The sequence below is a fragment of the Cavia porcellus genome, unplaced genomic scaffold, assembly GCF_034190915.1.
Source record: "Cavia porcellus strain 051 isolate PalLab524CR breed Dunkin Hartley unplaced genomic scaffold, mCavPor4.1 scaffold_5, whole genome shotgun sequence".
Taxonomy (NCBI): domain Eukaryota; kingdom Metazoa; phylum Chordata; class Mammalia; order Rodentia; family Caviidae; genus Cavia; species Cavia porcellus.
The window spans coordinates 92,344,313-92,372,224 of record NW_026947488.1 but is presented as its reverse complement, the minus strand read 5'-3'; the positions used below and the strand labels follow the sequence as shown (position 1 = coordinate 92,372,224).

Below are 27,912 nucleotides of genomic sequence, written 5' to 3'. Positions count from 1 at the left end.
GAAAACCGAGGAAGTGCTCAGGAGCTGTGCTTTCCAATTTAGCAGCCACCAACTGCTTGCAACAATCACTTGAGATGTGATTACTGTGATTGAGGAATTTTCAATCTTATTAATTTTAATTAATTTATATGTATATACTGATAGTTGATTCAATTTGTCTTAGTTACTTTTTACTCGTTGCTGAGACAAAATACCTGAAGCCCAAAGTTGGGAAAGGAAAGGTTTATTTCTTACAGTTTTTGGAGGTTTCAGTCCACACTCAGTTGGCTCCAAGGCAGGCAGGCATGGTTGGGCTGCAGTTCATGACAGCTGCAAATGGCAAAGCAGGAGCCAGCAAAGAGCAAGACACACCTTCTTCCTGCCATTACATCACTTCCTGGCTCCACCCCTATGTGGGTGGAGCACTGACACCATCAATCCAAGCACTATACAATGAACCATCACAAATGAACAATGCAAACTCATGAGGTCTGGGGGCCACAGACATAAACCATGACACAATTACTGAGAAAATTTCAGTGCATTTGAAGCAATGTATATTTACTTCTCAACTACAAATTTCCTGAAATCTAAACACTGATCAAAAATTTCTGAGGAAAACTCAGGGTCTGAGATGCTCTTTAAGAATGAAATGGCTTTAAAAGATAAAACCTTGGGAGCTAGGCATGACGATGCATGCTTGTAATTCTGGCACTTTGGGAGGCTCAGACAGGAGGATCACTGCCTAGCTAAATTTTGGTGAAGTTTGGGCAGTTTATCAACTTAGTGAGACCTTGTCCCAAAATAAAAATAAAAAGACTGGAGATATAGCTTACTGGAAAGGCTCTGCATTCAATTCCCAATATCACAAGGAAACAAAAAATGTGAAATGACAGCCTTCAAAGTAGGAGAATATATTTCCAAATCAGATACCAAATAAGAGATTTATATCTAGAATACATTTTTTAAAAGCCTTAACCTCAATAATAGAAAGACAAGTCAATTAAAAATAGTGAAATGAGCCAGAGGTGTAGCTCAATGCTAATGCATTTGCATAGCATGTGTAAGGCCTGGGTTTGGTTCCCAGCATTGGAGGGGGCGGGAGAGACAAAGAAGTAGTGATAGAATTTGAATAAATATATATCCACTAATGATACACAATAAGCCAAAAAGCACATGAAAAGATTATCAACATCATTGGTCATTAGTAGAATGTAAATCAAACAATAATGAGATACCACTTCATAACCCCTAGACTGAATAAAACAAAAATGACAAACGTGGTAGCTAGGATATGGAGACATTTGAACATTCATACATTATTGGCAAGACTGTGATATTGTACACCCACAACTAGAGACCATACTCATAAATGAAATAAATCAGACTCACGTGTGTAAACATCGTATGTCTCCCTAGTGTGAAAAACTGAAAGAAATAATATATGTGTATGTATATATGTATAAATAATAGTTAAGATAGCTATACTTACTAATTTCTTTTAGTTCATTGAAAAGAATAGACAATTAAATGTAGATATCTTATACTCTAACTAACTTAAAGAGAACAATATGCAATTATATTTACCATTGTTACCCTCTAATTATGTTTTGAAATTTTGTTATTTTTCTTTTTAAAATAAAATTTAAAAAAACCATAAAGCCAGTTTGACAATTCCTAACAATACTAAAAGTAGGATTACCATACAATCCTACAACTTCATTCCTAGATATATGCTTGAGAGAATTGAAACATATACATGAAAACCTATATACAAACGTTCTTAGCAGTGTGATTCATAATAGCCAAAAAGTAGAAACAACATGAACGTTCATTAACTGATGAATGGATAAATAAAATATGGTATACCCCTATAATGAGACATTATTTAGACATGAAAAAGAATGAATATTATATGGATGAAACATGAGAACAGTATGCCAGTAAAAGATGCTGGACACAAAAAGGCTGTATATTTTATGATTTCATTTATATAAAATTCTTAATATAAGCAAATTTTAGGGAAATAAAAAATATGTTAACAGTTACTCGAGTATCATCTCAGGCTCTCTTGGGGTCTCTCAGTTGATCTGAAAGGCCAAGAAGACCCACATCAAGGCCACCATCCCCACCTGCTCAGTCATGGCTGTCACTGCAAATTGGCAGGTTGGCATTTAGCAACTCTACTCTCCTGCACCATACCTGGTGCTCTGGCTTCCTTGGTGTGATTTTGACATCATGGATCAGGGCTGGGACCTGGGCATGAGGACTTTTTAAGCTTCCCTCACAATCTTCATGTGTCATCCTGAGCCAAAAGTGTACCACAGAGGTTTTAGATTTGGCTTCCACAGTGATACAGGTGAGTTTAAAAGCCTGAATTTTCACACACATAGAAACATTCCATTTCTGGATTCCCTGAAGGACAAGAAGTGGCTCTTGTGCCTGCACTCCTGAGCTGTGACTATCCTGTGACGCCCACAGGTCACAGTGAGCCTACCCACTGTATCCACTGTATTTATCTGTGTAAGCCCCAACGGTACCCCTGAGCCCAATGTTGACACCTGAGACAGGAAACTGAAGCTTGTAGCTGTGGCATACCTAGAACTCCTTGGTTGCACACTGGGATAAGCGTACTTCTTCTTTTCCAGCCAGAGAACATACTGTGTGTCAGCCAGACAGGACACCAAATTAAAATCATTGACTTTGGACTGGCCAGAAGGTAAGGGGATTTTATTTCAATACATTAACCAAAGTCCTTGGGACTCTGTAGTTGTCTTGGGCATGGTTACAGAACTTGAGTTTGGGATCGAGACAAGGAAGCATTCTCGCTTGGGTGGCCTTCAACTTGCAGTCTGGCCTTGTTACTACTGCAGCATTAAAAGGCTATTGGATTAACTGTGCTTCAAACTATCTGAGAAGAGAGTGTGATCACTAAAGGGGGAGGATGCTGAAAAGGTTCTGGCAACTCAGTTCAATGGATCCCCAGGTCATCTGCCCTCAGCTATGCTGGGGTGTGTGATACACCTGTCACCATCCTTGCCCTCCAGGAAATGATGAGGTTCAATATGAAAACACATGTGAGATGGTGTAAGGAAGTGCCATGCATTGGCTAAGTGGTCCTAGAGTTGCTCAAACCTGGCTATTGTACATGGTGGCACTTGGTGACTGCTGAGGGCCAAATGAAATGACACATGGACATTGCCAACCCATTCTGAGTGTGCTTTCATTCTCAAATCTCTGTGCCTTAAAGTGAACATTGCACACAATTTAAAAAAAATCTTATAGTCCTTTAAAATACTTGAAGCCTTGTAAACTATCCTGTACAATCCTGTCCAGTCATGGGTATGGTGAACACTGGAGCTCTCGGGCCCTTTCCTTGGGACAGTTGTGCTGAAGTTTTAGCAGGGCTGTAGTGGATCCTGGTGTCTAGGAGAACTCCCCACCTCATCCCCTCAAGCATCCCCGTTATTAAATATGTGTGGCAATAGCTGTGTGCTTATCTTGGAGGCTTACTCCAAGAATGGTTTTTCTCTATGAATTATATATTTTCTGGGATGGTCTTAGCACCATAGCTGCTGGATTTTCACTGTTTGCTGAAATTTCTCTCATCTTTTTGTTTGTTCATTTGTGTGTTTTTGGTTTTTTGAGATACAGGCTAATATCAAACCCATGACAATCCTCTTGCCTTAGCCTCCCTAGTACTGGGATTACAGGCATGTGCCACCAAACCTGGATTCTCTGTCATCTTGGTGACTGTTTCTCACAAAGTAGTGGTCCTTGTTGCTTCCTGGGCTGTTGGGTGTCCTCTGCTCCATCTACAGCAGAAGGAAGCAAAGCCTGGACCCGTGGAGGCCTCAGCTTTGGTTTCCTGTGGTTGCTCCCAGACAGCAGCCAATGCCACAGAGGAAAACTTCCAGGTCTTTCCTCCCTGGTGGTGGTGGCAACTGTGATCCATTTCTATGGGTGAGAGGAGCATTTTCACTGTCCCATGCACTGCTGAGTAACAGCAGAAGGAAGTTCTAGCATTCCTCTCTACCTGTAGGGTCTGCATTGTGCATGAACAATGTAAAATTCCCCCAACCTAAACATCTAAAAATCACATTCAAGTCTGGGATGTTGGTGCATGTCTGTAATTCCAGAATTTCAGGAAGATAAGACAGAAGGATTCCAAGATTGGATCCTGTCTGGGCAATTTGGCAAGACCCTGTCTCAAAATTTTAAAATTTACAAAAAGGGCTGAAAATGTAGCTCAGTGGTAGCTACACTGATCCCCAGTACAATACTTAAAAAACAAACCTTCAACCCATAATGTAAGAAACCTGCATATTTTCCCAAAAGTAAGTATGATTGAAAAATACAGTGAATATTTAGAACTTTTTAACAAATGACTTCAGTAAAAGATACACGAATCACCCTCATATTATTCTCTCTTGCTTTGAACATAATTATCCCATCATTCTTGCCACTATGTGAAGCAGTTGCAGAAGTTCCTTTCCAGGAATGTCTTTATTCACATTGTTGTGGCTGTCTCTATATCCTGAATCGATTCAAAAACTTTACCTTTCATGGTCATTTTGACTTTGGGGAAAAACCAGAAGTCCCATGGCTCCAGATCCAATGAATAGAGTAGATAAGGATACACTATTGCTTTATGAGCCTGCATTTCTGTTGGCTGCCACTTGGCAGCAGAATTTGTCATTTTTTTTTTTTTTTTTTTTTGTCATACCTGGTAAAAACAGAACTGCTTCAGAAAGTAACAATAATAGTAGGATAAGGAAGCTTGAAGCTAGGGTTATTATTTGCGTCTGGTTTCCTCTCTCTCTCTCTTTCTCTCTGTCTCTTTCTTTTTTTGTACCAGGAATCAAGGCCAAGTGTATATTATAGTAATACATTTTAAAAATTTAATCATTTCCCATATATTTAGATTATATCTCATAATGACTTCTAAATTTGGAATTATCTTACACATTTGTGTGTATTAAATGCCAAAGAACATTTTCACCTGATTCCCAATGGGTCTTTTATATTTTTTCCCTAATTATCTGGGCTCCTTGCTCCATGAAATTTATTTCTCAAATGTACCATGTATCTGCACATGTGCAATGGTCCTTTGGTGAACAACAATTTCCTATAACAGCTTTTATTCATAATATTTTGACCCCCAAGAACCATTTCTCATTTACTGAACTTTGTCTTCATTAAGGGCACACACATGAGTGTATGCAGTACACACAAATGCCAGGTGGCCAGCTGCCATATGAATTCAGGGCAGGAAGCAACCACTAGGAGCTCCTGGAGTTAAGGAAGGCTTCTCTAAACTTCAGAAGGGATGGGCAGACAGGATTTATTTTTTTGCAGGTCAATATTTTATCATCAGCTTGGGAGCCAATTCTTGCTCATTTTAGTGTGATACCACTGAATGCAGAGTTGGGAGGAGATGCACACAGTAAACGCTGGTGGATCTGTGCAAGCTGGGGTGAACACAGAGTGTTCTGGAAGGAGATGCTTGCCCTGCTGAGCTGCCAGTAAAGGGAAGACACCACAGGAGTCCTGAAAGTTAGGCTGAATGTATGAGTATTGTCTTTTAGGTCACTGAGTCCTACCTACCTGGTAGGGAGGTGAAAACAACTGGAAGTCAACTCACCAAGAAATGAGTTAGCCAGAAACCTGTCTGGGAGTGGCCAGTCCGTCCCAAATTGTCAGGGTCTTTTAACCTGGTCAAGGGCATCAGTGAGGATAACTCTGTCAGCAGTATAAGAGGCAAAAGGCAAGTCCAGGAAAACCCACACAGGGAACAGCCTCTAAGGGAAGCCACTTTTGTGAACATGCTAGGCACAGACATTCCTGGGCACAAAACTGCACTTGCTGGGTCTGGGCTGGCAAAGTCACCACTTCTGGCTGGGAGATGGGCAGAAAACATCCAAAACATTCTCAGTTGTCTGGGATGGGTCAGTCAACCAAATGGTCATTTGACAAACTGGCTTTTGCAAACTGGTTTTTGCAAACAGGCCTGATTCCTGGAAAGTGTGTCCTTCTACAAGGAAGGCCCTGGGGAGGGTCATTCAGATTGAGAAAGCCTATTTTGTATTCTATCTGCAGAAGAGTGAAATATGTATACATAGAGGGAAAGTGCCAATTTCCCTCTTAATACAAACAATAGAAAATGAAGTTTTATTTCTGACTGGGGTCAGGAGAAGGTGTAGAAATTGTAGTGGTGGTTTGCCACATGGTAGCATCAGAGTTCATACGAATCTTTGGGCTGTCACTTGCAGCAAGAGAGACCAAGATCACCTGGGCTGGGCAATGACTACACTGGTGAATCTACATAGTAAAATATCATGGGTCAAGAGTCATAACTGGAGGGGAGACATCTTGTTTAAGCTGCTTCTGTGTCATATTGGAAGTCCCCAACTCCCAGGTCGCGGCTCAGATTGCCATCAGAACATGACTTCATCAGATCCTTTGGCAGGGTGTGAGGTGCTCACATTCCTATGTGACCTTGTGGCTACAAAGGGTCTTGTGCTAGGAATTAAGTGGATATTTTTGCACAGGTTTTGGATGAAGATCCCAGTTAGTTCTTACCAAAATACTGCTATATAAAAAACTATGTCTAACCTATTGGCTTAAAATAATTTATTCCCATGTCCATATTTGTGAATTACCTCAGAGATGTATACTGGATCTCACAGTATTGTAGTAGCTCAGGATAAGGTATTTTATAATCCAGTTGGTAAACACAGCCATTATTAAAATTAGATTATATAAATTTACAATTTAAAAAATTACATAAACAAAGGTAACTATGTGTTTTAGAAATCACTTCCTTTTTTTTATTTTGCTTTTTGTTTTTCGAGACAAGGTCTTGCTATGTAGTTCAGGCTGGACTTGAACTCACTAAAGAGCCCAGGCTGGCTTTGAACTCACTGCAGTCCCCCTACTTCAGCTTCTGAATGCTTGGATTACACCATGCCTGGTTCAAAACACTACTTCCTACTCATTTTTCTCTTACCTGTGCTTCTGAAGTTCTTTGTGTTTATGATTTCATCTGGGTAGTAGAAATACTTAAAATAGTAATGAGGCTATGCCACTCAGGAGCTTCGTGATAATGCCTTAAAATTGGCCATAGGAAATCTGTGCTTCCCTATAGCTGCAAAATCAGGGCTACACACACACTCTCTCTCTCTCTCTCTCTCCCCAGACCACTGATTATGAAACACTTATTCACATACCACAGGTTGGAATTCGTTAATCTAGGCTGAACTCAGCTGGCCTTAGATCTAAAATGCAGATCAGTTAGGTCAGATGCACTCCAAGTCCCTCACTGTCTTTCTCTGGTGATCGCAGAGGGTCAAGAGGACAAGCTCTTATGACCTAGCTTGGAACTGGCCCAGGAACACTTCCACCCACCTTCCATTGAGCACGCTTTAACAGTGATTCTAAAAAGTTCTGTTCTTTCTAAAAGAAAGCCACTACTTTCTCTCTCTGCCATCAATGCTCTTCCTAGCCATGCTTACACTTGATGTCCATAACCTTTTCTAACTCTTTGAGACAGTGTTTCACTAAGTAGCTCTGGTTGGCCTTGAAATACTGTGTAGTCCAGGCTGACCTCAAATTCGTGGTAATCCTCCTGCCTCAGCCTCCCAAGTGCTGTGATTATAGAAGTACCACACCCAGCTCTCATACTTTGTTTTTGGAATTTGTGTGTGTGTGTGTGTGTGTGTGTGTTTAAAAAACCACCCAGTGCCCATCAATGGGGGAATGGATAAAGAAAATGTACAGTATATGTACCCAAAAGAATACTGTTCAGCCTTAAAACAAGGAAATCCTGTCATTTGAGACAGCATGCATAAATCTTAAAGACATTATGTTAAGCAAAAATGCCAGGCACAAGTAGAGCATGATATCACCGATGAGTGGAATCTGGAAGAGGTGAACTCACAGGAGCAGTGAATGTTGGTCAGCAGGGAACGGGCTAGTGGCACTGGGGAAATATTGGCTAAAGGGTGCAAAGTTTTAGTTAGGCGGAAGTATCAGTTCAAGAGACCTCTTATGCAATATGATGTTAATAACAATGTCTTGTCTACTAAAAAACTTTTAGGAGAATAGATTTAAAGCATTCTTTTCACATAAAAATAAGAGAAGTAATCTGTATGTTAATTTAATTTAGGCAGCCCAAAATGTATACACATCAAAAATATCACGTTGTGAGCTATAGATATTTATATCTTTTGTCATTTAGGATAAATTAACGAATTAAAAATTATCATCTTAATATTTACTTATACAGTTCAGTAGCACAGCTCTAATTTAGTACGTTGCTGAATGATTAACTTTTAGAACATTTCATCTTGCAAAACTGATGCTTTCTCCAGCTTATCTAGATGTTAGTCCCATATATATGACTCCATGATTCCACCAATGTATTTAAATATGCTGGCCCTCTGGGTAGGTAGGAAGCAGGATCACATCCTGGTTTTGATTTGTATTACCTAATGATCAGTGGTGACATGCATCTTTCCCTCTTTCTCTAATTTCATTGTCATCCTCCAGCCACACTGTGTACACCAACAGCTGTCTCTGCCCAGTATCTCCCACTTTGTTTGTTTGCACCTGCCCACATAGCAACATGTTGGATAAGATATATGGATATTCTTTCCTTTTCAGATTGTAAATGTCTGAAGGACTGTGGTTTTCTGATTCTGCTGCTAACTTAGCAAAACCTGAAGGTCAAGGTGTAGGTTGTGATTCTCTCTCCAGTAAAATACATCTGTAGTGTGAATCTGAGTCCAAAGCAAGGTGTCTGACAGTAAGGCCTGACGGAATGTCTCCTCCTCTGGGAATCAGTCCTTCTTTGCATCTCATGTAAGGACTCTAGTCTCTTGCTTCTCTATACTCCTTCTCCCCAGGTACAAACCTCAGGAAAAACTGAAGGTGAATTTTGGTACTCCTGAGTTCCTGGCCCCGGAAGTTGTCAACTATGAGTTTGTCTCTTTCCCTACTGACATGTGGAGTGTGGGAGTCATCGCCTACATGCTGTGAGTGCTGTGCTGTCTTTGCTTACCCTGATAAGAAGCAACAGTATGAAGTTTATTTGGGAAGTATCCTAGGAAATACCAGTAGAGGAGTAGGGCAGGGAGATGAGGAAGGAAAAGTGCCAGTTAAGAGTCGGTTCTGAGCCAGTTTCTTTATTTAAATTGATCTTATTTGTAATTTATCACTTATAGGCTAATGCTGGAGAAAGTTTGAGATAGGGAGACATCATTCCCCAGAGTAAAGTCTCAATGCCTTAGGCTTCAGCAGCATTGAAGTCATGGGCTATCAGAATTTTTTAATACACATAAAATAATAACTGAAAATAACTAAAGGCGTTACTGACCAGAAATAAAACTCACCTGTGAACACCTGCAGTTTATTTCCACTGGAGAAATCTGGACTCTATGAACACTCAGTTATTTAATTTATATACAAACTTGTGTTAGTTATTATTTGTGGGTTGGTTTCAGGTGGCAGGGCTTGCATTAACTTCCAGGGAGTGATTCAACTTCCTGGTACTTTTGGGTGAGTAAAGCAAACCTGAAGTGGAGAAAAAGCCCTTCAATAAAGAAATGAAGGTTTTTTGGCAGGAGCGGACTGCACCAAGAGGTGAGGCCAGGGGACAGCTGAGCAGGACACTAATGGATTTCCAACTTTGTCACTGCTGACCCTGGGCTCTTTGCTTTCTTCTCTGGGACTGTGGACTTCCCGTGGCTCTCAACTTAAAGGCTGAAGTCATGCTTTGCTTCTTGTCCTATTGCATAACTGCTGGCCTATGTTCCTGCACTTTGCAAGTATCTGTGGTACCAGCCTGGGGAAGTTTAGGGCCTAAGACCAGCCAGCTGGGCTGTGAGGTAGAGGTGGTATCTATATGACCCACCCAAAGGATATTTTAAAATTAAATCATTATATACTCTATTACTGGATATATTGGGTCAGGCTCCAATTTTTGTTTACCTCAGAGATAGGTGGAGGTGATAGAGGGCTTATTGTGAATGTCTTTCCTGCCTCCAGTTTTTAATCCTGCCACCACCTCCCCTAAATTAACACTGAGCTCTAGCCTGTGGAGAAGTACTGCAGCTACTTTTGTCCTGTCTCTGTTGGTTCTGCTTAGATCTGCTTGGGCCTTCTTGTTGAGACATTTGGGTAAGTGTGGCTTTGGTTGACTGTGCTGACGCTCCTTTCTCTCCTCTGTAGACTCAGTGGTTTGTCCCCATTTCTAGGGGAAACCGATGCAGAGACCATGAATTTCATTGTGAACTGTAGCTGGGACTTTGACACTGATACCTTTGAAGGGCTGTCAGAAGAGGCCAAGGACTTTGTTTCCCGGCTACTGATCAAAGAGAAGAGGTACTCTACTGCTGTCCCTCTGCCACTGTGATAGAGAGTCTGCCTTGGGTGTCAGGCTAGAATGCTTTCTTCTTTAGGATTTCTTAGTCTGCTACTTCTTTGCAATAATAATGAGAGCAAAGAAAGGAGAAAAGGAAATCAAATTTTAAAAAAACTATGAGCATGAACTCTAGATATGCTTTTGAAAGAAGTATATTTGTCAATGGTCCTATTTCCAAGTTGTCACTTATCATAGGCTAATGTTGAGATAGGCTGATGTTATTTCCCAGAATAAAGATCTGAATACTTCACTTCTTATTAACAAAAAGCATACTTACTTAGGCTGCAGCAGTTCTATCAAAGTCAGACAGTAAATTATTGAGTGGGTTTTCTTTATACTCACATAAAATAATGACTGAAAACAACTAAAAGTATTAATAATCCAGAAATAAAAACCACCTGCAGGCTACTGGAGTTTTGTTGGGGAACTCTGGACTTCATTATGGAACATGGCTTCTGCACTACATTTTGTTTTTTGAGCCAGAGTTCATGCTGGCCTTGAATTCACTCTGGTAGCCCAGGCTGGCTTCAAACTGGCTATGATACTTCTGCTCAGCCTCCTGAGTGCTGAGATTATAGGCATGTACCACCACATTCTCAAATTACTAAGGCCCAAGCATATGGGCCCTGACATAGTTCATTGTTCTTTGATTTTCAGTTTTATTTCAGATTGTGAAAGGTTATGTGAGAGGAAAAAAATTCTAATTGAAATGAATATGCTCTGAAGGAGAAATGAGCTTCTGTCAAGTGTCAGGCTCTTTTGCTTCTTTGGTTTGAAATGTTTAATTCTGATTAGTTCATGTTTGTGGTACAAAATGACTACATTCAACGAGGATTTGGTACCTGGACATGACACATCCTGTTTTTACTTCTCCTTCCTTCTTCCCCCACCTATTGGTCCCCTTCCTGTTTGCAAAAGATCTCCCTGCTTCCTATTATATTTTATATTGCTCTTTGAGTTTCTCATATAAGAGAAACCATGCAATATTTAAGCTTGTGTATTTAATTTGTTTCACTTAATATTTCCTACAAATGCCACAAATGTATCCTTCCTTATGGTAGCGTAGTACTCTATTGTGTATAAACACCACATTTTCTTTCTCCATTCTTTGCTTCTTAGAGCAGTCCCAGGTATGGCTGACCTTACTGCACTGCCTCAGTTTCCCAGCTCTTGCTAGGAGGTGCTAATAAATCACTCTAACATGTTTCCTCACAGAGGTCAGAGGACATTTTTGCTGGTGACTTACTACTTATTGGCCCCCTTTTTTTTAAAGAGGGAAGTTTTAGACAAGTCCCCTTTTTAATACATGACATGAATCTGTGGAATGATTAGAATATTCTACTGACTCAGGATTCCTGTCCAATGGAATGGCTTTTGGTAGCCAGAAAAGGCAATCCCAACTAATGTTTCAACTGCTGTTTATTTCACAGCTGCAGAATGAGTGCCACACAGTGCCTGAAACATGAATGGTTGAATAATTTGCCTGCCAAAGCCTCAAAATCCAAAGTTCATCTCAAATCCCAACTATTGCTGCAGAAATACATGGCCCAGAGAAAATGGAAGGTATTTTGTTTTTCTGTCAGTAAAGAAAGCATTTGTCTTCTGACCTGGGAAAGAACTGTCACTAAACTTTTACATATTTTTATTATACATCGATTATTTTGAGGAGAAAAATCTCATTTTAAAATGTTAGTTGGATTAAAATAAGCCAGAGACCAAAAACTAACTGGTATAAAAATGTCATTTAGTCTGTGGTTATATGGACCCTTGAAGTGATAGAGTGAAGTTGAGCATATGAGATATGCTCAAAGCGTATCCTGAATGTTTACATTTTAAAAAATTACTACAATAAAAGGGATGTAGCCATTAATTCTCCACAAAATACTCTCTCTTGCTTCAAACACAACTATCCCATCATTTTTACCACTTTCTAATGCAGTCCTTCTGGAAGCCTGAGGTGATAGAAACAAAGTGAATGGGCTGCTGAACGTCACCTAACAAAAAGTGGGCTCGTGAAAGCATGGTGCTGTGTGCTCATCCACATTTTTCACCAGATCTGGCACTGTGAGACTTTTTAGTTCTTCCCCAGTCAAAGTGATCATGAGAATGTTTTGAATCCATTCAGGACATCAAGGCAGCCACGACAGCACTACTAGACACTCACAAAATAATACTTCCATAGCTGCTTCAGAAAGTGGCAAGAGTGATGGGATAAGTTGCTTTGAAGTGAAGTATTTTTAAAAAGTTTTTAAAGTTTTATATTAAAGAGAGTAAAACCAAGCAAAATAAAGCAGAATAAAGCCAACAAAAATAAGACAGTGTAAGTGATACAGGATTTCAAAACATAATAGGAAATTAACAATGGTTACTATAATTTCTCTTGTTCTCTTCAAATACTTCAGCTGCCCATACCTTCAGATATTGTAAAATCAAACAAAACAGAACAGAACAGAACCAATAGAAAGTAAACAATGAATGCAATACAGGACTTCAAAACAAGATAATAGTAAATCCAAAATGGCTACCATAATGTATCTTGTTATTTTTGAAATAGTTGCCCATGCCATCATCTACAATAAAATCAAATAAGGTAAAACAGAATAAAACCCAACCAAATAAAACAATGAGAATTACACAGGATTTCAAAACAAGATAATAGAGAATTAACAATGGCTACCACCTTTAGAGGGTGATCCCCTATATATGCTACATTGCATATTGTTATCCTCTCAATAGATGATCAGACTACTGAGTGTAGGCCTGCAAAGTCAGTGAAACACTAAACACTATAAGCATTAAATTGTACTTCGCCTCATTAACTATCATCATAACCTGTGTTTCTCTGGATCAGTCAATCGCTTATGGTAGATGTGGACGGAAGAAGGCTGGCGCTTATCTCCCTGCCCATGCATGGTGCTGACTCACAGGTCTTAGCTTCTTGATTTTTTGTTCTCTTCTCCCAAAGTCGGTGAATGGTCCTGACTCACAAGAGAGGGCTGGCATCTGGCTTGAAGGGGAGTTCTTTGAAGACAGTTAATGGCAACATGTCTTTTTATTTTATTTTTTTGAAACACTGTCACTATGTAGTTCAGGCTAGCATTGAACTTACTAGATAGCTCAGGTTGGCCTTGAATTCACAGTGGTCTTTCTGCCTCAGTCTCCCAAGTGGTGGGATCATAGGCATGCACCACCATGTCTGGCAACATGTCTTTTACTGTAATAATTTTTTTAAAAAAAATTTTTAAACATTGACGATATTTTTCAATCCCACCTTTGTATGTTCTCTGTGGTGAGAGTAGCATTATTCCTGAATTAATTGCTTGTAATTTGAGACCTGATACATTCACATTTCAGAAATGGGCTGTGGGAAATCTCTATTAAGTTTTAAAAGCTTTATAACTTTGTTTATTACAGACCTCTTTGGTAATAGGGACACAGAACCTATCTTCATTTATCATCAAGGGAAGTAGGTTTGCAACATTTTGGTACAGATCCTGATTATCAGTAAAATACAAAACAGATCTCTACAGCATAAAAGCCTTACCATGCTAGTTTTACCTCATTAGCTATCATCACAAAACCCCAGCACCAAAATCAAAACCAAAACTAAATGAAAACCCCTTAAAACACTCAGAACAAAAAAAAAACCACCTTTACCTAGGGAACCAGAACATAAGTTTACATATAGATGTATCTATATGTATAAAGCAAGCATAAAAATATATGAAACTTCACATTTATTTTAACACATTGTGATACATTCTATTTTCTATTCTATGGTATTTGGTTTTATTAAAAAATAGTTTTTTGTAGTCTAAAAATTTGACTTAAAAAACATTGTTTTAGGCTACTCTACTTTCCATGTGAGAGGATAGGCTATTTTACTTTTTCGTCACACCCCAAACATCCCTTAGGTCACAGGACTGTTCTACTATAATTACTCTAGAAACTTCTTTTCTCCTTTAGATTATCAATTTTAAACAAATTCAAGTTGTTTAGACTGCTTTCACTTTCTTTTTAAGGTCTAAAAGTATGCTTTTTCTTTTCTCTCCTTATTTCAAGAAACATTTCTACGTGGTGACTGCTGCCAATAGGTTAAGGAAATTTCCAGCGTCTCCTTAATAGTCAACTCCATTGCTCCAAAACACCCAGAAATTACTGACACCACTGTTGATTTGAAGAACTGACTCAAGGGTTTAAATAACCTGGCATTTTACAATTATTGATTATTCTAATTTTGTAAAAAAAAAAAAAAGTTGACTTGCTTTTATGACTATAAAGCATTTTAGAAACCTCCTTTCCCCTATAAGATCAGTAAGTTTGAAATGCTGTGATTACTTTTCAGAATTAAAATGTAGGCTTGCTTAGGTAAGTACAAAAGGTCCTACTCTGGATATGTCAAATTTAAATTTGAAACTTAGCTATTATACGAAGACATGTTTCTCAGAGTTACCTCTTCCAGTGCAAATGTTCCAGTACAAAGAATTCCTACAATTTTGATCTATTTATGTGTGAGCAAATCTTGTATTGCCCTACTCTAGTGTCAAGCTGTATGGATTTAGGACAGTAATCTCAAAACTTGTTTTAACTTATGTTCTCTTTTAAGAATCAACACCAACATGCTACATTTAGTGTTGGCTAAAATTTCAGAATATGTGAATTGTGACTAAATCTGAAACGTTTTCATTTGATGTTAGATAAAAGGCTGAGAAATGACTATATCTGAAAATTTTGAATGTGTTTTTAAATTCTGTATCCCTTTCGTTCTCTACCTCTGTGGTCTTGACCCATATTTGGTTATGAACTTGTGGTCTTACAAATCTGGAAATTGATATGCAATATATGAAGAATGTAATGATGTTCATCTTTTTGGGAGAAACACAGAAATGATATAGTATGAAGCAATAAAGAAGTGCTCTTCTACTGCTAAGGAGATACTTTCAATGTCATTTTAAAATTGTACTTCTTAAAATACTGGTGTATTTGAAATCTTTACTACCTGGATTACAATAGTTGCATCATCCATTCACTGAAATAATGCTAAGTGAGATGAGCAGCTAAAATACTCACAAATTTTCAGTACTTTTTTTTTTTTTAGCCCGGGCTGGCCTTGACATTGTGGCAAACCTCACGCCACCATGCTCGACTCATTTCAGCATTTTATCCCTTTACTAAAAGAATATTTTATTATTTAAAAGCTAACAATTTAAAAAATTTCTTTACATCTGCTTGATGTTCTTGTTTTTTTGAGATGATCTCACTGTACAGTTCAAACTGGCCTTGAATTCAGTGATCCTCCTGCCTCAGCCTCCAGACTGCTGGGATTACTGGCACACATCACCATACCAGTTCACTTTTGCCTAATTTTTATGGTACAGTACTTCAATTACCTTCTTTAATCAGCTGTTTAAGTTGCTGTAGCCACTTAGCTTTCAATTAGACTAATTAAAAACTAATTAATTAATCAACAGTTTCACAGCCTTTCAGGATTTTTTTTCTTCACCAGAATAAAGACTTTCCTGGGTTGTAACTTTGCTTTGAAAAGTTAACCCTCATCAGGGAGCTACGCCTTTTTGTATCAGCATGGCTATGCCTGCTCCAAATTGACCAACTGATCAACCCAAGAAATGATGCTGGAAACTGCTTTTAATGAGACAATAACAGTGATTTGTTTTCACTTTTTAGGTATCAATTACCTTTATGGAAATGTGCATTAAAAAAATGGTACAGAGCATTTAACTATGGCATGTGCACACATCCCCACCCCATCCCCCCTTTTTTAAAGATAAGGTCTTGCTAAATTGAACTGCCCAGGCTGGTCTCAAACTTGGGATCCTCTGGTCTCAGCTTCCCAGAGTTCCAGCATTATAGGTGTGCCCACCCCAGTATGGCAAAGGTTCTTGAGGGTAAGTAGGGAGATTATTTTGCAATTTTACCTAATGTGGTAGTTCTTATTCTATTTGGCATTTGAGGTTCTCTTGGAAGGCTATGATCTTCCCAGAAAAAAATGCAATTACCCTGCTCTAGAGCACTACTGTTTAGAGAACTATGAGCCATTCATTATTTAAGAATTTCTACTAGTTCCTTTAAAAATATTGATACTAATTTAAATAATTTAATCCAATGTATCAAAAACATTTTAATATGTAATCAACATAAAATTATGGACATACTTTTTCATGCTAAGGCTCTAAAAAATATGGTATATAATTTACACTTGCAACATGTATTCATTTAGATGCTAGGTTTTCATGGGAAATAACTTTTAGGTTTCATAAAATTTGTTGGGGAAAATATTTATGCACTCAAGTTACTTGAAACATACTTAAGTTTTCCCAATAATTTAAGGAAGTACTTGTTTTGACATTTAAAATAAGATTGAAAACTCAGTTCTGTAATTGCATTCGTCACATCTGAAGTGTTTAATAGCCATGTGTTTAGTGGCATCTATTTGGACAGAGATCTGGAATCCTGTACCAGTCTACCAAATTTTTTTTTTTTGTCTTTTTCATTTTTATCGGTACCAGAGATCGAACTCAGGACGGCCTGCTTGCAAGGTGCTTATACCGCTCAGCTAAATCCCAGCCCCCCAGTATACCAAATATTGATTTGTCTTTTCCCCCTTATGCTGTCATTACCTTAAGCAACTATTTCTTTCTAACCCTCTCTAAAGGTATGTTTAGGACAGGTCCACACAAGTGAGAGGTAATGTGGATTTTAGATTCCTTGAACTGAAATTATGAGTGGGGTGTAGCAATGGTGCCAGTCTGTAATACCAGTACTCAGGATCACCTGAAGTTTGAAGTCACCCTGGGCAACACAGTGGGTTCAAGCCCAGCCTAAAATATGTAGCAAGAGTCTTTGTCCAAAATCAATACCAAACAAAACAAAACAAACAAAAAGCAAACAAACCTTATCTTGCACTTTTATGAAGTTTGAGGTTTCTCTAATTTGTTAATGTGTATTTGGCCCCCAAAAGTTTAGATTACAACTATGGTTAGCAACTATTTATTATGGGGCTCTTTCATTTGATAAAAACAATAGTGATTGAAAACTGTTAGGCAAGAAACCCTAAAAGATAGGGTCCACTTTATTCACTTACCTGATGACTGGAGTTGAGATAAAGGTGTGGGAAAAACAGCATTTTCCTAATTCTGGTGACAGCTATCCAAATGTTATACAACCATATAGCAATTCCATTTTTAGACATTATCATCCAGTACTTGAACATGTATACAGAAATTTTTGCAGTGTTCCTTGTAGCACTGTTGCTAAGGATCAAATGGAAACATCACATGCCTGCCCACCTGCCTGGGTTGTGAGTGCCACCATATCCTTATAGTAGATTCACAGGTTTTAAAGGTAGAGCTAGATGTACTGACAGCCACCTTTCTTTTATAGCATATATAAATGGTATCACCCACTGATGAAGAGATGCATACATACTCATACATACATTACAGTTATCGGACATGTAAGAAACTAAAAAAAGTAGGGTGTGGAGAATGGGTGATCAGAAGGGAAATTCTTGTGCTTGGGAGAGGGAATTCTATGTTTTGTAGCTTTCTGAACCACCTGAATTTGTTTTCAACAAGCCTGTACTGATTTCATAATAAAAAAATTTGTAACAGTATCAAGTGTGGACTGACTTGAGCAAACAGTAAAGATTAACAGAGACACTCAGGGATTTTAATTTTAAACTTCATCTTTGGTAACAAAACTAAGCTTCCAAATTTTTTTTTTTAAATAAAAATAGAACTGAAACAGATGGAATGAGTAATGAGCTAAATGTGATCAAAACTGCACTTATAAAAGTAAGGTTCAGAAACAGCAGATTTAACCAAATCTTAATAGTATAATTTCAAACTGAATGTACTTAATTTAAAATGGATGAAAGACCTCAATGTAAGAGTTAATATTATAAAACTTTTAAAATAGAGAGGAAAAGTTTCGTGACACTGGGTTTCTTTGACATGAGAGCAAAAGTTCAGGCAACAAAAGTAGAGCAACTGAGTACATCAGAACTAAAAATTGTGCGTGAATGTACAGTCAGCAGAGTAAAAAACAACCTGATCAATACAAGAAAATATTCTCTAAGCCTGTATCTAAAGGTTATTATCTACAATATATAAAGAACAATTTCACCACACAAACAAGCCAATTTGAAAAGGTACAAAGAATATGAGTACATTTCTGCAAAAAAAAAATTGACAACAGTCAAAAAGTACAGATGTTTCTGTATCATCAATCATTGGGGAAAGGCAAAAAGTACAATGAGAGGTGTTAGCCTCATATCCATTAGGGTGGCTACTTAAAAACAACCCAAACCTCAAACCAAACCCAACAGAAAACACGCATTGCCAAGAATGTGGAGAAACTGGAACCCTTGTTAACTATGAGTGGAAATACATGATGTATCTACTGTGGATGGTTTGGTCCTCAAAAATTTTAAATTACTGTATGATGCAATAATCCCACATAAAGGCATATAATCCCCAAAGTTGGAAAGCAGTCTCCAATAAACATCTGTTCATCCACATTCATAGGAGCTAAGAGGGGGAAGCAACCCATCAATGGATAAATGCATTTTTAAAAGTGGTGCTGTACATACAATAGAAAAAGGAACATTTTGACACAAGCCAAAACATGGATAAAACTTGAGGACATTATACCAAGGAAATAAATCAGTCACAAACACTGTGATTCCACTTACTTGAAGTGTTGGGCAGAAAAAACGTTAAGTTGCCAGAAGCCTGTGGGAGGGAGGAATGGAGAATTGTTTAATAGTCAGTTTTGCAAGATGAAAAACTTCTGGAGCCTGTTTGCAAAACAATGACGACTGAACCATATACTCGAAAAAGGTAAAGCTGGAAATTTTATATATACATATCCATATTTTAGGAAATGTATGTTTGGATTATGTGATAAAAGTATATTACTTTTGATTCAAAGCTAAAAATCTAAACCTGCCACCAAATTAAAAACAAACTGCATCTTCTTGAATGAGGAATATTCACTGACTCGTTTTAGACTATAGTAGTTAAAAGAGCTACTATTTAGTGACTGCCTTCAATAAACCATACATTTTACAAGCATTACCTTTAATTCTCGTAAGACATGTCTCTACTGTAAAAATGGGGAAACTGAAGCTAAGTCTTGATCTGTTTGTAAGGGAGAAATGGTATAGCCAAAATTTATCATACTCCTCGTCAGATGCTATGTCTAGTTGGGATAATTTGATTATTTCTTCTCAAGTTTCAATCTGCTAAATTTCTAGTTAAAAAGCACCAGACAGGGTGGCATGCACTTACAGTCCAAGCTACTCAGCAGCTTAGGTAGAAAGATTGCTGAGTCTCTGAGTTCAAGATTAGCCTGGGCCATAAACTGAGACCCTTATTTCAAACAAAACAAAACAACAAAAAAAAGCAAGGGACAAAAAAAAGAATCACTGTTAGTCATTTTCCATCTAAGTAAGTAGCAGGTATGACGACTTAATTGTGGCAGACAAGAGGCAACCACTATCATCACTGATGGCATTCTGTATAGATTGGTACAATCACTTCATCATGGGAAAAATTTAATTACATCTTATTGGCACTGGAGGTTGAATTTAGGACGTTTGCACTGAGCTATGTCCCCTCCCTGCCTCCCTCTCTATCGAGATAGGGTATCACTAAGTTTCTAAGTTGCCCAAACTGGACTAGAACTCAAGATCCTCCTGCCTCAGCCTCCCAGACCGCTGTTTATAGGTATATACCACAATGCTTGGCTAGATTATGCAACTTTAAAATCATGTCTTGGTACGATGATCCTAACAACTTCTTGTTATGATGCCCCTAATTATAAAGGCCCTTTTCCACAGTTAATTGCTTTTTTTCTAATACCTACTAGAATATTTAATAATTTAGATACTTAAGAGTGGGCACTGTGCTAAAAACACTACATGTATTTGCTCTAGTATTCCTCCAAATCAATCCAAGAGGTATCACCATTTTTATTCCTACTTTGTAAGTGAGGCATAAAGTTAATTAGTTCCTTCGTTTCACAGGTGGTAAGTGGCTAAGCAGGGTTTGAAACCCAGGAAATCTGACTCAAGTAGAAATCTGATTCAATTGGTGAGCAGTGAGGATTACTTTTTCCTACTTAGAGTAGATAGATCTTGGCCTAACAAAGATTCCTTCAAACTTAGGACAAGTGCAACCTGAATGCACATAAAAATAGTATTTATTAATTTAGACTGAAAAAATATTTAGTCAAATGAAAACAATCAGATACAAGCTGAAGTAAAATCTTATATTCTTGATAGGAGACTGGCTTTGGCTTAAGACACAGAAGAAAAAAATGCAAAGTGGCTGCCATTTCCTGTTATAGGACAGCCAGCCTTTGGGGATCTGAGGTGCAAGGCCCTGCAATCGACCTAATGTCGCTTATGCCAGGAGTGGCCCACTGCCCAGAACTCAGTTCTAGTAATAGCTTCTTTGCTACTAAGGCAACAGGATCCTCGGCATAAAAGTTCAAACAAAGCCCAAAGCCCTCAGTCTTTCCTGGATGTGGCAGTAAACTACAGGTTTGCAGCACATTCCAGGATGGAAACTAACATCACTCTGCTGTAGTCTTTTGAGCACTGGTAGCATTTTCCAAAATTTTCCTTTTCCATTCTTCATAATCCTGTGTCACATCTTCATCTTTCTGTGGTTTATGTGGAATTTCTTCTACTTTCTTTCTTTCTATGAGGGGAAAAGGCAAAATTTCAAAATCCTTATGTTTAGAAATAAAGTAAAAGTAAAATTTTGTACAAAGTATCTACGTCAATTAATTAAGATAGCAGGGGAAAAAGATACTGAAATAAAATGGCAACTTTCACTTTTTCCTCCTTATACTCCTAGCATTTCAACACACCTAATAATAGGTAAGATTCATCAAACACTTACTTTGTACTTGGTGGGCACTGAACCAAACACTTTAAACTGTATCTCATCAACACTTACCACAATACTAATGAAGTGGGTGCTAATATTACATTTATACATTAGTAAATCTCACAGCAACTATGACTTTCTTAAACTCACGCCAACAGGTGGTTTCTTAAACTCAAGCCAACAGGTGGTGTTAAACCAATAAAAAGGCCACCAGCTGGACTGTCTTTTAGAGGGAGTTCCTATGTAAGCAAGAATTTAACCAGAAAACATTTTTTGTAACTAGGAAGAAAACACAACAAAATGAGCTTCAGTCAGCCACAGTAAGAAACCTTCCACTAGGGCATGCCCAAATATAGCCAATGCACAGCCACAGTCCATAAAGTCATTTCTCTACCTTACTTCCAGGTTTGGTCTATAACAGCTCACTGAGTCTTTCTGAGCAGTCTGAGTCTCTTTCTGATGAATGCTGCCCCATTCATGAGTTGTTCTTGGTTCAAACTGTTACAAACTACTTTGTCTAAAGGTTACGTTTTAACTGTGGTAAAGACTTGTACTCAGGTTCTTTGGTTTTAGATATACTCTTAATTACACAATACTTCTGTTATTTCCACTGATTAGTGCTTGGAAGATTGGTCAAGTGAGCTACCAGAACAGCACAGGACTATTCACTGCTTTAATCACATTGCACTGATTTCAGTATCAGTATCATTATAGTGTTGGTAAGACTTACCCATTGCCAGTGATTTGACCACTGTTTTCTTTTTCTTCCGTGGAGGACTAGCTAAATCTCTAGGTTCTTCTTTAAGGAAAGAGAAAAGTATTGGTTAATTTTCTCTTCCTCTCAATTTTAGTACTTGGCTGTATTTTAGCTTATAAGCAAACATTAGTTACTTTGATAGGCCAAAGACTAGATCAAAAGATGACAAATGATCTTGCCTTTTCCTTTCTTGCTGCTTCTTTTGTCAAACTTGAAAATCATGTCTCTGCTATCTTATATATATGGAAACTGGCATTTAACATCACAGTATGCTAACAGAGAATCTATTCTCCATGCATAGATTCATGGAATCATAGGTTTCTAAAGTTTCTACTTTATTTGAAAAAACAGAAAAAAATCAGTTTTTATCACTAAAAACTATCTGGCCCATATTAAATACAAAATTCAAAAAGCAGCCAGTTTGCAAGTTGAAAATATCTAACTTTTACCAGCAAGTCTACATTTTCTTGAACTATAGAATACGCACTGTCAATCTGCTGTCCAGTCTTCTCTAATTGTTTACACAGTCGATCAAATATGGCTTTTTTTACACCGGCCATGGCTACCATTTTGTTTTTGTCCACTTTCAGTTTCAGCATCCTACAAAAGAATTTCAAAAATTGCTTCTGGGTGACCAGTAGTTTTTTTCCTTGGCCAACCAGATTATAAACTTACTTTCTCTTTCTTCATGCTTTATCAAGTTATCTAGCTTTTCCTTTATTCCACATCTATTTGATTAGTTAGAACCATGAAAATTTGCCTTTTTAAGGTCTTTATTTAGTTATGTATTAGACTGGGAACTGCAACACACATGGGATCTAATTTTGTAACAAATGGGAAGATAAACTACATTTGCTATGCAGGTTATATAACTCAGTGGCACAATGCCTACCTGACAAGGGCGAGGTTGTGTGTTTGATTCTTGGTAACCAAAGGGGAAAAAAAAGTAAGTTACATTTGGTGTAGAGTTTCATACCTCTTAGAACTCTTTTTAGTAAATCTCAGATGTTAATTTGCAGAATGATAATCACATTACATTTACATGTTCAAGATACTTTAGCCTATACAGCCTATAATTATACTAGAATGTTACTTTTTTTTTTGTACCACGGATTGAACTCATGACCTTGTGCTTGCCACGCAGGCGCTTGTGCCACCAAGCTATATCTCCGGCCCTGTATTAAGAGTATTATTAACATACTTTCACCTCTTCACAAATTCCCAATTCCTCTACAGCAAACACTAATAAAAATCACAAACTTCTTATTCAGAATAATTGACCTACATCCACCCTTCTCTTTGTTTATTCTAGTAAGGATTCAAAAGTGGGATTACTTGACCATTTGCAGTTTTCTGCAATTTTTCTACTCCCTCTTTACATACATGTATCTTTGTTGATTTAAAGAAACATTTTCTATGAATCAGCCCTTTGTATGTAAATAGTCAAAATTGGTGCCTAGGCAATGAAAAAGTTCTTCATTCTCTAATGGTCAACTACTTCCCACCCCAACTCCAGGAAGATGTTAGGTAAAATGACAACTTTAAAAAAAGACATCAACAAGTAATTCTAGGATAATAATTCAGTATGAAGAGATAACACACAATTTTAAGGTTCAGATATAACAATTTACTATAGAAATGTTTTTTAAATTAACTGAAGAACAGTTCCTGTCAGTACTTTTTAAAAACTATGACTAGAAAAATCACACACTATTGTTCTGACAGATTGTACCACTTATAAAAAGTAGACTTTGAAATCAGAATAACCAGCTTACATATATGTCCACCACTTGGTGACAGCACTTCTGGCAACACTAGTTCCAAGTTGTCAGCTATATTACAGGTTAAACTGGAAATCTGGTCACATGACCACTAGTCCTAACTTTATTTATAAAGGGAAATACACAGAATTGAAATCAACTAAATTAGAATTACACTTTGGGGGAATTAAAAGCCCCATTTATAAACTGAAAACTTCTGAAAATTAAAAGAAACACTTACTTGCATGCTGAAAGCAGTGCAGCAGTGGTGAAAAGTGGCCTGGATAAATCAAGATCTACTTGCTGTGTCTGCAGAAGACTGGACTCATAGCTAGAGATCAGCAGTATTAACATAATCACTTGTCAGAAAATTATTTTGTGGATATGATCAAAATATGTTATATACATGTAAGAAAACGCCACATGCTAATTCACAGCAATATATATTACATGAGTCACAAGAAGAAAGGAGTTCAAAGGCCCCAAACACCAACTAATGATAAGGAATCGGAAATATTAATTATCCCTATTTATTAGTGTGTATTGTATATTTATATTGAAATATCATACTATACACCACAGATACAATTATTTTGTTAATCAAAAAATTTTAAAATGGAAATGTTAATTATCTGATTTGATCTTTAAGCCTGTACATATTTATCAAATTATCATACCACAACCCATCAATTTGTACAACAAAAATAAATATCAGAAAAAAAATTTTAAGGAAAATATCATTTCAAAAGAAATGAAAATGCAAATCAGAACTTACAATGTTTTAAAATGCAGGATAGGTAAATATTCTGTCACTTTAAAATCTTCGTTTTTCCTTTTTTTTTTTTTGGTACAGTACTGGGGATTGAACCTAGGACTTTCACACTGAGCTACATCAGTATCCCTTCTTATTTTCAACAGTTTTTATTTACACTTACAACTGAAAATGAATCAGAATAGATCCCTGGATAATTTTGCTTTATCAATATAAATTTAAGGCTCTTCATGCCTATACCTTTGCAGTATCTTCGAGGCCAAGTTCACTGCTTCTGTACAGCTGAACTGCACAGCTAGGTCTTTTATCCCAATATTTGAATTCATGTCCAGTAAACACTCAAAAGATTTAAGACAGCTCTGATACATCTTCTTGTTCAATCCAGAAAGTTTAATTAAGTAAGCCTTTGAAAGAAAAAATATGCAAATCTTAAATTCTCTATATTTGCACACTTAACCACTTAATATGCAGTATAAACTGTTCAAAATAAATTCTGTGGCAAGTTACTCTGCCCAAAGGTTGAGCTTCATTTACTAAAAATCAGCAATCACCATACGAAGGCAGTAATGCATATATGTATACACACATTTTTGATACTGGGGAATCAAACTCATGCATATTGTTCACAGCCAACTTTAACTTAATTAAATAGTATCAATATCTAAGGTATAGAGGAAAAAACCACAGAGTGAGATAAACAAAGTTATTTGTTTTTCAACAAATGTAGCATTGGGCAAATTTTAGGGAAGATTGAGGGAAGTGATGGGAGTGGAGCAGCATAGTATGTATGTAGAAGAGGAAAGGTAGAAGACAAACAAAGACGGAAATAGGGAGATAAACAACTATGAGAAACCAGCTAACTGGGAGAGACAAGGGGAGCTTCATAAAAGATGTAACAACAAGGTGTGTGTGTGTGGGGGGGGCCACATAAAATAGGGTTTGCCAGAAGAGCATTCCTGGAAAAACCAAATATTATATCATTTAAGCCACAAATTATTAAACTGTAGAAGTCTATGGAGTAAACACACTACAGTTTGAAATTGAGGTTTAAGAAAGGCTGGAAACTTTAATGGCAGATAAGAGCTTTGTTTTAACATTTAGACTATTAAATGAGTTTATCTATTTTGATACAGGTAGTGTGTTACAAGGTATTACATAATCATAACTAAGTGAAATGGTCATTTTCATCCTACTTTATGGAGAAGTAAACTGGTGGTTCACAGAACCAGCAAATGGTATTGAGATATGGCTTCAACACGTGACTCTTACTTCAAAGTGGCTTCTTTTTAAAGACTTTGAAATTAGAAAATCATACATAGGTTTTAAAGTACACAGTTTTAGAGGCTATTGCTAAAAGCAGAATGGAAGATGGCCTCTATGAAGAAAAACAGGAAAACTAAATAATAGAGAGAACACTGCAAAAAGTATTGTTTTCCCACTTGACGAAATGATTCTTTTTTTTTTTTTGGGACGGGGTCTTACTCTGTAGTTTAGACTGATGTCGAACTTGCTTATGGATGGCCTCAAACTCACAGCGATCCTTCTGCCTCTACCTTTCTAGTGCTGAGATGACAGACATATGCCACTACACTTGGCTCGACAAAATGATCCTTGAACTGATCTAGAATAACGTGAGACTATAAGAATTCTAGAACATGAGTTTTTGGCCTGGGTCTAGCCCAACCAAAAATTAAGAGGTAAGGATAAACTTCAGATTATTTGGACATTCAATGGGACTCACTCACCCTGTCCAAGGGGCACTCCATACAGGCAGCTGCAAGGTCCAAGCACATGATGGCATTGCTAGTTTCTGTGGTATGTGCAGACAGACCAGTACACTTCACCTGAGACAGTCGCAAGTACTCTTCTGCTTTCCTGGAAGAGCAATGTGCACACTAAAACTCGTTCAGAAGTCTGCCCAAAACTTAATAAACAATGAATATAACCCCGTGGACTTCATCCTACATTTATTTAGGGCTGGGAATGAAGTGGGTATCCTTTGAGGAGGGAATGCGCCCAGGACAGCCAATGCCCTGACTTCGGACCTCACTGTAGTTAAGTGCCTCCACACAAGATTAAATTCAGCCTCCCTCAAAACAATCCTTCTTTCCTTCTCCTATTACTGAAACAAGCGGAATCAATTGAGAGACAGCAGGTAAGACCAGTTTGCCTTCTTTTTCATCACAGTTTCTTAGACTTATTGTATCGGATAAAAACCTTGGGGGCTTATGAAATTAGGTGCTGGATGCCATCCCCAGCTTCTGATTAGCAGGGCTGCGATGGAGCGCAAACCTGTATTTGTAGCCAAGTGCCAAGAGGATATGGCGGGCGCAAATCCGGGAACCACACTCGAGAACCGCTGTTCTTGCAAAGATCTTTCCCTTTTCAAGGCTTCTGTCACAGCCCTCGTCATACCTTCCCATAGCAGGCACTGTCTGCCAACCAGGTCTTACAGCAAGGTTTCCTCCGGGGTCTTTCCGACCTCTTATGAAAAGCAGGGACACGTCTCCCCGCAGTGGCTCTCGCACCGCCTCTATTCTGAGTATAAACTTCCACAGGGCTCTAGCCAGGCTCCTCATTAAGAAGCCCTCAGAAAGAGCCTGCGGACAAGTTCTCCGACACGCACTCCTTTGCCTACCACCCTGCAGCCCACAGTGCCAGTGGTTCCCGAGGACGTCTACAGGCTTCCTCTGGCCTCTTTCGCGAGCGCGTGACCGGAAGTTTTCAAGGCCTCGGGCTCACCGGCCCCGGCCTCTCAGTCACCTCCATCCCGCCCATCGCACAAGAAAGGCGCGCATCAAAACTAGACACGGCTCAAGGGAGCAGGTTGAGCCACCCAAGGTGGGCGACGTGCCCCTACAGACTCACCTCAGCACACTGGGGTTGGCGAGGCCCAGGCGAATGGCTAGGCGTTCAATCAATTCCGTTCCCATGGCGCTGGCTGGAGGAACTAGAGCAAACAGCAACGGCGGAACAAAACCCCCGCGTAGTCTCGGGGCTAGCCAGTGAGCGCAGGATCCACCTCTGGCACATCTGGATTGGTTAGAACAAGGCATTTAGGCCGTCCCACAGACCAATCTTGGTCTTTGTTCGGCGCATGCGCGCCATGAGTGATCTTACCGTGGCGGATATAATGTGGTCAGACTGTTCCTTTCCCTGTTCCTTCTTTTGTAACAAACTTTTAAATATCGCCTTTCCCTCCTGCCTGTATTTGAACAATAGTCATTTCATTGCTCTGGCCCTCGCACTCACATTACGGAGCAATTACCGGGTACTCAAATCCGTCAGCCCTAGGTTGAGTG

General features: G+C 38.2%; 2 protein-coding genes across 9 annotated transcripts in view; one reads left to right on the top strand and one right to left on the bottom strand.

Annotated features, from left to right (window-relative positions):
• Positions 1-18,035, top strand: part of Mylk3 (myosin light chain kinase 3) — a 64,334-nt gene extending 46,299 nt beyond the window's left edge. For all 5 annotated transcript variants that reach the window (XM_013151946.3, XM_063249293.1, XM_013151944.2 and 2 more), the window contains exons 9-13: positions 2,628-2,698; positions 8,886-9,014; positions 10,210-10,362; positions 11,833-11,965; positions 14,465-18,035. In XM_013151946.3, coding sequence (XP_013007400.1) covers positions 2,628-2,698; positions 8,886-9,014; positions 10,210-10,362; positions 11,833-11,965; positions 14,465-14,524 — 546 coding nt within the window. In that variant the 3' untranslated portion in view covers positions 14,525-18,035. The remainder of the gene's footprint in view (positions 1-2,627; positions 2,699-8,885; positions 9,015-10,209; positions 10,363-11,832; positions 11,966-14,464) is intronic.
• Positions 208-27,912, bottom strand: Orc6 (origin recognition complex subunit 6). 4 transcript variants are annotated; one of them, XM_013151948.3, is made up of 8 exons: positions 27,479-27,875; positions 26,356-26,485; positions 24,851-25,014; positions 24,080-24,169; positions 22,566-22,678; positions 22,052-22,120; positions 21,001-21,129; positions 208-19,155 (listed from the first exon to the last, which is right to left on the bottom strand). In XM_013151948.3, exons 1-7 carry the CDS (start codon positions 27,664-27,666, stop codon positions 21,002-21,004), a joined length of 882 nt encoding a protein of 293 aa, XP_013007402.1. In that variant the 5' UTR covers positions 27,667-27,875; the 3' UTR covers positions 208-19,155; position 21,001. The 4 variants fall into 4 exon arrangements, with proteins under 4 accessions (XP_013007402.1, XP_003469405.1, XP_013007403.1 ...); XM_003469357.5 differs by lacking the exon at positions 208-19,155 and having other exon boundaries at positions 20,609-21,129; positions 27,479-27,643; positions 27,731-27,912; XM_013151949.3 differs by lacking the exon at positions 208-19,155 and having other exon boundaries at positions 20,609-21,129; positions 22,052-22,117; positions 27,479-27,877.

Excerpts from the sequence above, each read along its gene's own strand:
- Orc6 (XM_013151948.3), bottom strand. The coding sequence starts at position 27,666 with ATGCCTTGTTCTAACCAATCCAGATGTGCCAGAGGTGGATCCTGCGCT. Across the intron at positions 24,170-24,850 it reads GCCTCGAAGATACTGCAAAG|CTATGAGTCCAGTCTTCTGC; the intron begins GTATAGGCATGA and ends GCTGATCTCTAG. Across the intron at positions 22,679-24,079 it reads GCACTGCTTTCAGCATGCAA|GATGCTGAAACTGAAAGTGG; the intron begins GTAAGTGTTTCT and ends ATTCTTTTGTAG.